Below are 11507 nucleotides of genomic sequence, written 5' to 3'. Positions count from 1 at the left end.
CGAGGGGTTACAACCAACCCTAACAGCCCAGAGTATCGCGAGAGGTGGGGCCCGCAGCTGACGACAGACCTATCCTCTTGAGCCGCTTGAGGACGCTGTTTCCTTCGCTATCCTTTTGTCCACATACATTGTGAGCTTCACTCGTGTCATTTCGTTGATTTCCGCACACCTTCGACACTTAAACATGGCGGGCGTGTGTTTACGGAACTCTGCGTCCTCGTTACTGAGCAGAAGGCTATTTAGGTCGCAGCTGAATGCGTTTTGTTCTTACCACAAAAAGGTAACGAAATTAACGTGCTGTTGATTTAATAGCAGTAACATATTAAAAAGTTGAGTGAACGTTGACGTTAGACAGAGAAAGCTAATCGTTAGCAACCGGATCCTGTCGTCTAGCAAGTGACCAACGGGGGTGTTTTAATTGTTTTCTTTCAACTCTCCATAAGGTGGTTGACCACTATGAAAACCCAAGAAATGTCGGGTCCTTCGACAAAAACTCCAAAAATGTTGGGACTGGATTGGTGGGGGCGCCTGCGTGTGGTGACGTCATGAAGCTTCAGGTGAGGAGGTGAAGAGCAGGGGTTCACTGTAACAGCTGGCAGGACTTCCTGCTACTCTCCTTCTCGGTGTTTTTCTTCGGCACGTGTTCAGATCCAGGTTGGTGAAAATGGCAAGATTATCGATGCACGATTCAAGACATTCGGCTGCGGATCAGCCATTGCCTCCAGTTCTCTCGCCACCGAGTGGGTGAAGGGGAAGTCGGTGAGTTGGTAGAATAAGTACATCAGAATCATTGATTATGGTCTGAGGAATGTATCATCTTCCTGTAGGTTGATGAGGCTCTGAGGATTAAGAACACAGACATCGCCAAAGAACTCTGCCTTCCACCAGTCAAGCTTCATTGCTCCAGTAAGTAAAGAATAAAAAATGGATCTCATGCAGAGAAATATTCTTGGTAACAGAGGTAGCGTTATCATATATATATATATATCTTAAGATGTAAAATAGGTTCAGGGACAAATTTAATACTTCTTTAGGTTATTTGTTTTGTGCAAACAAATTTATTTTTTAAAGCTTCATACCTGCTTTTCTTACAGTGCTTGCAGAAGACGCCATAAAAGCAGCGCTGTCAGACTACAGACTGAAACAACAGGAGAAGAAGGCGTAAAGCGGAGTCCAACCGGAGTCCAACCGGAGTCCAACCGGAGTCCAACCGGAGTCCAACCGGAGTCCAACCGGAGTCCAACCGGAGTCCAACCGGAGTCCAACCGGAGTCCAACCGGGAGGCCCCAGGAATGTTTCAGTGCAGCGTTGCTTTCAACATTTCTTACCGTGCATTTTGTCTTTCATCCTTCTGGGAGTTTTATGCTTTAAAAAAAAATGTAAATAATCAGATGCCATCGCTCAGATGGTGTTAATCTGGTTTAATCACATGATCAGAGATTGTCTCATTAATGATACGGTTTTCCTAAATATAAACAGTAACTCGGTATTGTTGCTACTATGCTACCATAGTATACACCATAACCAAGAGACCATTGTTTTGGGTTTTTAAAGTGGCGTATTTCAGCTTTATTTGGCTTCAGTGTATAAAACAGCCCCTCCCTCTTGGAGGGGTATGAGAGGTTTGGTCATAATCACATCATACGTTATTAAATCATTGAAAATACGCTCCGTGTCTCCGTGCTGATGTCATCCGCCAGATCCCACGTCGAGGGGAGCCACTCTCTGCTGGCGCAGAAGAACCTTTTTCAGTAGAAGCAGCACTGCTAGCGTCAGGAGAGCCACCAATACACATAACACAGCGAGCAATGCGATGACCACCGCCCCAGAGTCTCGCTGGGAGCGTGGCGGTGGGTCAGGAGTGGGCCAGAGGGCTTCTCTGTTTGTGGAGATCAAAGAGCGAGTCCCTTCAGCAGCGGTTGAATTCGCCCGAGGGAATTGACCTGTGATGTTGTCTCTGCATTTCTGTTCCTTGTTTGGGGGATACGTTGTGGGTTTAGAATGAGGTGGGCTGACTGACGGTGTTGTACGTTGCGACAAACAATCCTTAAAGGTCAGGGACTCTAAAAAATAGCGTCCAAGTAATACACGAGTCTCTGGACGGTCTCTGGACAGAAGCTCAGCGGTTCCTTCTCGTGGCGTTGGCGTTGACTGAAACCTTTTGTTTTCCGCGGGGCTTTCTCCGGTGGTCTTCGCCGTCGGCGTCTCCGGCTGTGCCTGAAAGTTGGAGTTGAGGGATTTGGTCCTGGAGACGTGCTCCTCGTTTGGCTTCGGGGCATGTGGACAGATGGACGTAACCGAGAGGTTCAGAAGCAGACGGTGGGCGAGATGAGTGGGCTCGTTGCACACCGGGTCTGCGGCCGTCGACAATCCGCCGCCACGCAGCGGCCAGCGGTGAAGATTCAAAATGTCACACTTGCACGCCCACAGGTTGTTGGTGAGGTCTACAGACCGGAGACGTGCCAGGCCATCGAAGGCGCTCTCTGGGACTGAGCGCAGGCAGTTGCTGTTCATCTTGAGCACCTGCAGGTTTACCAGGGCTGACAGTGAGGGCGGGTCCAGTGCAGAGATGCAGTTAGCTGATAGGTCTAAATGGGTCAGCGATGGAGGAAGATTCGGGGGGAGGCTTGTAAGATCGTTCCCCTTCAGTATCAGGACCTGCAGCCTAGCAAGGCTCTGAAATGCCCCTGGTTGGATGGCGCGGAGCCGATTGTGCTCCAGATCGAGGCGCGTGAGGTTTCCAAGCTGCCGCAGGACGCCAGAGGTGATGTAAGTTATGAGGTTTTCCTGCAACAGCAGGGACTCGAGGCTGGGAGGCAAGCCGCGAGGGAAGCGGGCCAGCAGATTGTGACTGAGGCTGAGCTCCTGCAGCCCAGAGAATGGCCCAAGCAGGTGGTCCACGTTGCAGAGCTGATTTCTGGCCACAGACAGAGCCGAGGTACTGAGGGGGACGAAGCGGGGAAGCGACCGAAGACCCAGCGACTCGCACAGCACGAAAAATCCTGGACGAGGACAGCAGCAGCCAGAAGGACAGTGAGGCATCACGAGGTGGGCGAGGGGACAGACGCAGAGAAGGAGTAGGACTCCACATCTGCAGCGAAGCATGGCTCGCTGTGAGGAAGAGAGACAAACGCATGAAACACACACAAGAAAAGCGTCAGCAAGGAAGCCTGAAGCCACTAATACTCTGAGTTTTTTGTTTAAAGCGCTACCCTTTATAAAGAGTTTAGAAGTGGTAAATAATGGCTTTATTTATATTTTATATCAATACTGCAAAGGACATGCAGTATTGTAATGAATCAGACATTGATATAAGGCGGGGGGGAATTGGTTTTGTATTAGTGACACTTCTTGACTTCATCAGGTCAGTGTCCTGATGCACATTTTGACTTACAAGAGAGTAACTATACTGCGGATGTAATGGATTACTGCAAGAGGCATATGCAGTATTATTATTTTCTATAACTGCAGCTGAATTCCGACTGTTTGATATTAGATTCTTACACTTTAGAAACCTTTGATATTTAATATTATTTAAAATGAGTCCTAATGAAAGTGAGCAGCAAGACGTCATGATGACAAAGTAATTAATTTACTCTTTATAAAGTTGTTCTTATAAATGTGAAACCCCCTAATGAAGAGGAGTTTATTAGAATCATTATAGAGATAAAGGAACTTACCACATTTCTTTATTGTCTCCTCCTCTGAAGGGACTGGCGGGCTCCTCACTCTGCGGTTCTTAAGTGATCCGAAGTTAAAGAATCCCAGGCAGATGGCCATCAAAGTTTAACGACTCCCTTAAGGTGCTCTGTTACCTTTTCTGGATCCTCTTCATCTTTTGAATGGATGAAAGGTCCTTTTGTTTGTCAGTGGCAGATGGAAGGAGTCAAAACATGTAGAGTCAGAAATATTTTGGGGGGGGGAAGGGTATAAAAAAAAGAACTGCAGAAGTGCCCTAAATATACGGTATACCTAGCTGAGGTTACCAAAGGTCGAGGTGCCCAAAAGTCAAACGGACAGTTTATGAGCAAGGAGAAACTGTTGTCGGGTGGCCATGTGTCTTCCTGTCACCTAAGGTGAGTGAAAGTGAAGGGCTTGTATTTTCTCAAATTATTTAGCACTTCATTGACAAAAGAGAAGGGAATCCGACCCTGGAGCGAGGCTCTGTCGGGGCTCACGTTTCAACCGCCACAGGGTTATGCTTGCTCTGGAGAGACTGTGGGACATCTTTGATGTTTGACCTTTGGTCATTTGATCCTTTTGCAAATCACACATCATACATTTGGGCAGTTGCCTTAAACATTGTCTGGTCAATTCATTCTTGAATGGATGCAGGTCAGAATTACAGGTGAACATTGTGTCTTAATGAGGACACTTTTAACCAAATCTAATTTTTTTCTAATCAGAGTTTCTCCACAGATGTCGCTTATCTTTGAACGCTTTCACTTTTCACATTTTCAAAGACATGAGCATCGGTATCAATAGTTTTATTCAACAGAAGCAAAACAACAAACTCAAGTATTTGAGGAAAAAAGTCTCGAGGTTCAACAGAGTATTTAAAGAAGACAACATTTTGGCCTATAAATAATTCAGACTCAACATCACACACTTGGTTTAAATGCTCAGTTGATATTATTAATGAGATGCAGAGTTTTTTAGTTTAGAGGTAAAAAAAAACATCAATCTACCAGTATTCAGAAAATGTTTATTAAAAACACATAGCAGATACACTGTGTGTTTTTCGACTTTACTTTCCCAGAAATAACACAACTGCCAACTGCTGCCTTCAGTCTAACACTTTGTGAATTAGGGGTTTGAAAGTAAAATACAATGATATAAAATGACACAAAATATTATGCAAAAAAAATAATATTAAGATAAATATTACGTTTACTGCCACCTCACTTTGCTTTTACTATTTACAGCTGCAAAGATTTCACTCTAAATGATGAGTTCTGTTAAAGCTGCTAAACGATACGACAGGATTCAGCAGTACTTTCTGAGGAGAGTCTTTTACCTACCTTAGTGGACAAAGAGTTTTACAACCAAAACACAGGAATACTTTGGAAAGTATGGAAAATATCATTGGACCCATTATTTTTGTCGTATGTTTCTTCTAATAAACCACCCGGCTAAAATGTTTGCAGCACCTGAGTGCAAACAGATCCATGAACCACTTTTAATCTGAAAGGCTGCAGTATTCAAAGAAACATTTCATCCTTTTAAACGTACGTACATAATATTCAACGCATATAGAATAATTTATGTCATAATAATTTCTAGTCATATGTCTGAAACGGGTTTTTTACTTAGATTGAAAAGGATAATATATTAGATGGCAGTCCATATTTTTGTGTCTTTTTACATTTATCTTGATACACAATGAGGGTTTGTCAAACAACAGCCCCATAAACACATCTCTTCTTTGCACTTGTAGTTATATCTGATTTTAAACATGATGCATTTAAAGTACATGTACACTCAAGGAATAAAAAAAAAAAATTCATCATTGATTTTTGCCCCACTGTGAGAAAACCTTTACAATTTGAAAATGTATATTACCGGTACATGTACGGCAGGTTCAATGATCATTCTCAATTTAAGGTTTGGTCACGCTTGACTGATTTTTCTGTTTTGTTAGTAGACTTGAGTATGAAAACGTAATTTCTAAAAAAAATTAACTGGGGAGAAAGACTGCAGAGAAAATTCCATCTCTGAGAGTTGGGGTAGTTGCCATGGTGACAAATGCTCACCATTTCACTGTATTTATCTACAATGCTGTTGTTTGACCAGAGGAACCACTACAGATCGTTTGACCCGAAACCCGAACCCTCCTGCTGCACCTCAGACACAGGTTCTACCCCCGCTACAGCAGCAGAGACCATTGGATTGCATAACGGTCAGCAAACGACAAGACATTAACACAAGATGATTAACACGCACAGACCCATCTCTCCTTGTGGACAGCGGCGCAGGTCCATGAGGAGGAGGATTCCTGCTGGAATCAATGCTAATGTGGGACACACTACCTATTGATGGTGGTGAATGTCCTTTACAGAAGTTTGACTTTGTTACGTCTCTTTGAATTAGAAATCACTTAGTGTTGTATGAAAACTGGTATTTGTTGCTAACTACCCAAGCACATTTACAGGTAAACACAATGTGCATCTTAAATCCCTTGAGCGCATTTATCTTTCCACGCGTATATCGAATGTGTCTGATCTGTTTAATTTGTCATGGACGTGACGTTTGACTTCTTTTGCCGTCGTGGGCCTCGTACCAGCTCTAGTTGTGGGCCTTTTTCAGATGGCAGGTGCAGACTGGGTGGCTGGAGCTGGTGCCGGGGCTTTGTTGCACCTCCTCCCTGTGCTTCACCTGCTCTTTAGGTTTGGGCTCCTCTCTCCGTTTCTCCGCCTCCTCCGCCTCCCTGACCTTTCTGACCTCCTGGCGAGGCGAGACCCGGACATCTCTCCCCCTCTCTCCCACCAGCGCTTTGGAGGGCGTGCGCAGGTTCTTGGGGGAGGACGTGCCCTGAACATGAACCCCCCTGACGTGGTGCGCGGCGTACGGCCTCTCGTGGAGATCGCTGGAACTCTTGATTGCTCCGGCTTTGTCAGCCATATACTTCTTTGGTGGCGCTGGAGGCGTTTTGTAGGCCTCCAGTTTGCGTTTATGACTCATGGCAGAGGCACAGCAGATGATGAAGACCATGACGATGAGAAGAGACGTCACAACGATGATGATGAGCAAATTCTCCTGCAGGAAATCCACCACTCGGGTCAACACGAAGTCTTTCAGACGGATCATGGTGGTGGTGATAGAGTTGGTGAGAATGGGCACTCCAGTAGACGCTGTAACGTGAACAGGAGCTCGAGTGGAGAAAGAAGTCGGGAAAAGGAGTTCCAGCCCTGCTTCATCACCACTGCCATCCATGGATACGTTGTAGGACACAGGAGCGGCGTGACACACGGCGCACCACAGTGAGAACAGGGTCGCACAGGCGACGAGAGAAACCCAGCAGGACTTCATCTTCTCTTGTCCTGTAACAAGAATTGGGTTCTTGAAATTAAGGCGTTAAAAGGAGGAATTTCCCGATCATCTTTGATAGATAGAACTGATGCAACGGCTTGAGACCTTTACACCAGAATCATTTGATCATTTGGGATAAACGTTGAATAATAAGTAGACAAAAAGATGAACAATCATCTCGCATCTCCAGTGGAGATGGAGCCAGATGTTATTTGACTTAAATTTGCACAAGACTGAGATCAACAGATTGGCCTGGGCTTAAAACCTAGCGGCACATTTCATCTTGTTTAATATGCATACTGATTTAATTCTTAACTGAACAACAAGGATTTACGTGAAGTTGTAAGCTGTAGATGCTTCCTGGAGTCTGCAGCTTGATGTGAATCCAGAGTTAGAGGAGCTTGTATGTGTAATTTTCACTTTGGATAAAGGCAGGGTAGTTACAGTATTTCCCCCTATTTCCAGTCTTTGTGCTAAGCTAAACCCTTTGCCTCCTGGCACTGGATTCGTATAGAATGTTAGGGCCTGGCAAGTATAGATATGCACTAAGATCTCACCAGAGAACACATTTCCTATTCCTACTTCATCGCTACGGATGATTTGATGATTATAAATGAAAAAGATTGAAAGATTTCCCCCCCAAAAATGAGATTTTTCTTGCAATTATTACATGGTTTGGGCGTTAAAGGTTTAAGGATGATGGTTCCTTCTGAAACTCGAGTATCCATTTCGACTCAGGATCTACCAGGTTTTTTTTGCCGTTCTTTTGCACAAGTTCTATTTTAGCATCAGAGTAGCCATTACTTATGCGGGGTGGAGACAGCGATTTTGGCGCTGAAGGCCTTATAATTTGGAAAGTAGAGGGAGGCCACCCATCTACCACACCAAAGCCAGGAGGAAGCGCAGAGGCGAGGCGAGGCGAGTGGGAGACCTGTGGCTGTGGCCTCTATATTTACGCAAGGCAGCAGCAGCAGATGTACGACATCGACCTGATGGAGATATTCCTGTTTCCAAGAAAACCTGCATTTACCGGCAGTGCATCTGACTGAATAAACACCTTTACCCAATAATACTTTTCTTCCATTGTTCTCGCTGCATCTTCTTGAATGTAAAGTAGAAGTTTTTTTTTAATTTTTAATGCAGTGTGTAATCTTACTGTGTTAAAGACAAGCTTCTAATTGGCATCATGCTGCTGCTCTGTCTGACCCCCCGCCCCCGTGTGGTTGTGCTGTAAGCCATGTAGTCTCTACTCTGCAGGACCATATAGGTGGGGTTTCTACAGGACATCTCTTCCTACTGAACCCTCCTAATTACAGCCATAATTACATATCTTGTATTTTAGTACAGGATCCACTTGACCTTCAGCTGAAGGCCTTCAAACTACAGATAAGCACTTAATCGATTTCATGACATTCGATTACTCCTAAACTCCCATATTTCCTTTTGTCCCTGTAAAATCAGTCGGACATGTGCAGTAGCTAATTAAGATAATAGGATACATTTGTAAATTAGACCTTTTTAAATCATATTCTCATCTAAGATATTACAAATGTATTAACAAGATGATTCAGTTTTTTTTCTAGATTGCAAACAAAATCAAAGGATTGTTCCTTGAAGACGCTACGACTGAACAAAACAAAAAAAAATTCCTCAAATCTGTTCAGAACCTTTTGAGTACTGCTACAGCACAGACAAACCAACGTGCTGGAAGTAAAAAATGTTACACAAATTAAAATGTCCAGTATAAATGTATACTGGTCGTTTAATCCACAATAACAAAATGTGTTTTGGAAAATGATCTCGCTCTGATTAGAAACTGAAGTAACTGTAAAAGTGACGGCATGTCAAGTGCATTATGTCCCTGTGAAAGGAAGTTGAAGCATAAAGGAGCTGAAAATATAAATACCCAAGTGAAGTACAAGTAACTTAAAAACTTGACTTGATTTCACATCAATGTTAGTTTTAAAGAGTAAGAAATTATATCCAGAATGATAGATGAAATTTGACTCAACATGTTACGAGTTTCTAGACACACACACAATACCTTAAAATACATTTTTGGCCTTGTTTTTTTTTTTCTTCATTCAACAAAAATCACAACAAACAAACTCATACTTACAAAATGTGTTATCCTGGATTTATCTTCCAAACAGCAAAGTTCACAAAGCCTAAATGGAAATAAATAAGCGACAGAGTGTTGAGAGGAAAGTAAGAGTGAAAGAGGTTTCCAAGTATTCGTTCTTCTTTTGCACAGTAATTGTGAGCTTGAGCTCTGCAAAGTCAACTCTCTGCAAAACGGTGATCCATCCCTCTATTTTCAGCTTCTCCTCCCTCTTCCTCAACCTCCCCAGTCTTCATCCACCTCTGCATCCATTTGGGTTCAAGCACTTCTCCTGACATTCACGCTTTCTTATACATTAACAAAGTAAGTCTCTATTTTTGTGCTTATTTCAACTTTAGGTAAACTGTGTTCTCCTTTAAAAAACAATTATGCAAAGACCTTGCTGTTGTTTTAGAGGACCTTTTTTTTTTATAGGAAATGGGTATTTCTGTATTTGGCAGGGTGAGTCCCACAACTCCTCTGCCTCCCACTGAGTCCTCTCTAATTAACTCCTCCTTGATTACAGCCTGGCGCTGCGGGGCATCCAAGAGAACAGGGAGAACCCCCCCCCCCCCTTTTCATCTAGAAACACATGTACAGAGGGAACATATAAACTTCATGGTGTCAGAGAGGCACTAATCTCCAGACAAAATTATGCAGGTTATCTATTTCAGGCTGCGCTCTCCTCCTTTCTTCGGTCAGATATTTGGACAGCTGGTGTGAGAGATGCTGCTGCAACGCTCATCCCGAAGTCTGAGTGACAATCTTTCCAGGTTCACGATTCCATAAATTCAATTGGAGGATCTGAATACCAAAATATCTGTTATTTTTGGGAAAACTCATTCATCTACAGAACAGCTTTGTCCGTTACCGAGTCGTTGCATGAATTCGGATCGCTCAGAAGACCCAAGTCTTTTAAAACAGCAGTCATTAAACCGCTTCTCAAAAAACCAACATTAGATGCTGATGTCTTGGCTAACTATCGGCCAATTTCAAACCTTCCATTCCTGTCAAAGCTTTTAGAGAAAGCAGTTTCCAGTCAGCTGTGTGAATTCTTACAAGACAATCAGTTATTTGAGGTTTTCCAGTCGGGTTTCAGAACTCATCATAGCACAGAGACAGCATTAGTTAAAGTCACCAATGACCTTTTAATAGCGTCTGATAATGGACTTGTCTCCGTGCTTATTTTATTAGATCTCAGCGCAGCCTTTGACACAATAGATCATCAGATTCTGTTACAGAGGCTGGAACAGTCTGTTGGTGTTAGAGGATCTGCATTAAACTGGTTTAGATCATATTTATCTGATAGATTTCAGTTTGTACGTGTTCATGATGAATCTTCTACGTACACTGAAGTTAAATATGGAGTTCCACAGGGTTCAGTGCTTGGACCTATTCTGTTCACGCTGTATATGCTACCCTTAGGTAACATTATTAAGAAACATAGCATAAATTTCCACTGCTATGCGGACGATACTCAATTGTACCTGTCCGTTCAGCCAGACAAAGTCGATCAGTTGGTTAGACTTCAGACGTGCCTTAAGGACATTAACTCCTGGATGACCGAGAACTTCCTGTTATTAAATCTAAATAAAACTGAGGTTCTGGTTCTTGGGCCAAGGCATCTCAGAAATGTCTGTTCTAGTGTTGTAGTTGAACTAGATGGCGTCTCAGTGTCCACCAGCACCACGTCCAAGAATCTGGGGGTAATCTTTGATCAGGACCTGTCCTTTCAGTCCCAGATAAAGCATATTTCAAGGACTGCGTTCTTTCACCTTCGGAATATTTCAAAGGTCAGGCACCTACTAACCCGAAAAGATGCAGAAAAAATAGTCCATGCTTTTGTGACTTCCAGACTGGACTACTGCAACTCCTTACTGTCCGGCTGCCCCAAAAAGTCTATTAAACATCTCCAGCTAATCCAGAATGCAGCAGCTCGTGTTTTGACGGGGACCAGACTGAGAGAACACATTTCCCCTGTTCTGGCGTCTCTGCATTGGCTTCCTGTTAGGGAACGGATTGAATATAAAATCCTTCTACTTACTTTTAAAGCCCTCACTGGCCAGGCCCCTCCTTACCTTACAGAGATGATTATCCCGTATTGCCCCACTAGGACCCTGCGGTCCCAAAACGCTGGCCTGCTCGTGGTTCCAAAAATTTCCAAGAGCAGACAGGGGGGCAGAGCATTCAGCTATCAAGCTCCTTTATTGTGGAATCGGCTCCCCGTTTTGGTTCGTGAGACAGACACCATCTCTATGTTCAAGAGTAGATTAAAGACTTTCCTTTTTAACAAAGCTTATAACTAATCAATGCAGTAATCAGTATAATCAATCTGCTGTCATTAGGCAGCATTGGTGGCTTAACATCATGACACACT

General features: G+C 43.6%; 3 protein-coding genes across 3 annotated transcripts; 1 reads left to right on the top strand and 2 right to left on the bottom strand.

The window, feature by feature from the left end:
• The first annotated feature begins 158 nt into the window (after positions 1-158).
• Positions 159-1310, top strand: iscua (iron-sulfur cluster assembly enzyme a). The gene is made up of 5 exons (XM_068738408.1): positions 159-280; positions 444-557; positions 649-759; positions 828-906; positions 1095-1310. The coding sequence occupies exons 1-5, from the start codon at positions 185-187 to the stop codon at positions 1163-1165; spliced, it is 471 nt and encodes a 156-aa protein (XP_068594509.1). The 5' UTR covers positions 159-184; the 3' UTR covers positions 1166-1310.
• Positions 1311-1689: 379 nt separating this feature from the next.
• LOC137918051 (leucine-rich repeat-containing protein 24-like) lies at positions 1690-3042 on the bottom strand. The gene has a single exon (XM_068760794.1). The coding sequence runs from the start codon at positions 3040-3042 to the stop codon at positions 1690-1692; it is 1353 nt and encodes a 450-aa protein (XP_068616895.1).
• Positions 3043-6285: 3243 nt separating this feature from the next.
• On the bottom strand, positions 6286-7029 carry tmem119a (transmembrane protein 119a). The gene has a single exon (XM_068738856.1). It carries the CDS (start codon positions 7027-7029, stop codon positions 6286-6288), a length of 744 nt encoding a protein of 247 aa, XP_068594957.1.
• Positions 7030-11507: the final 4478 nt, after the last annotated feature.

The sequence above is a fragment of the Brachionichthys hirsutus genome, chromosome 4 (genome assembly GCF_040956055.1).
Source record: "Brachionichthys hirsutus isolate HB-005 chromosome 4, CSIRO-AGI_Bhir_v1, whole genome shotgun sequence".
NCBI classification, from domain to species: domain Eukaryota; kingdom Metazoa; phylum Chordata; class Actinopteri; order Lophiiformes; family Brachionichthyidae; genus Brachionichthys; species Brachionichthys hirsutus.
Note: the sequence above shows the minus strand (reverse complement) of the source record. Positions and strands in the feature narration are given on the sequence as shown.

What these genes read in the sequence shown, in the direction of transcription:
- iscua (XM_068738408.1), top strand. Translation starts at nt 185, where the DNA reads ATGGCGGGCGTGTGTTTACGGAACTCTGCGTCCTCGTTACTGAGCAGA. An exon ending in TTTGTTCTTACCACAAAAAG is followed by an intron (nt 281 to 443) that starts GTAACGAAATTA and finishes ACTCTCCATAAG; the next exon opens with GTGGTTGACCACTATGAAAA. An exon ending in AGTCAAGCTTCATTGCTCCA is followed by an intron (nt 907 to 1,094) that starts GTAAGTAAAGAA and finishes CTTTTCTTACAG; the next exon opens with TGCTTGCAGAAGACGCCATA.
- LOC137918051 (XM_068760794.1), bottom strand. Translation starts at nt 3,042, where the DNA reads ATGCCTCACTGTCCTTCTGGCTGCTGCTGTCCTCGTCCAGGATTTTTC.
- tmem119a (XM_068738856.1), bottom strand. Translation starts at nt 7,029, where the DNA reads ATGAAGTCCTGCTGGGTTTCTCTCGTCGCCTGTGCGACCCTGTTCTCA.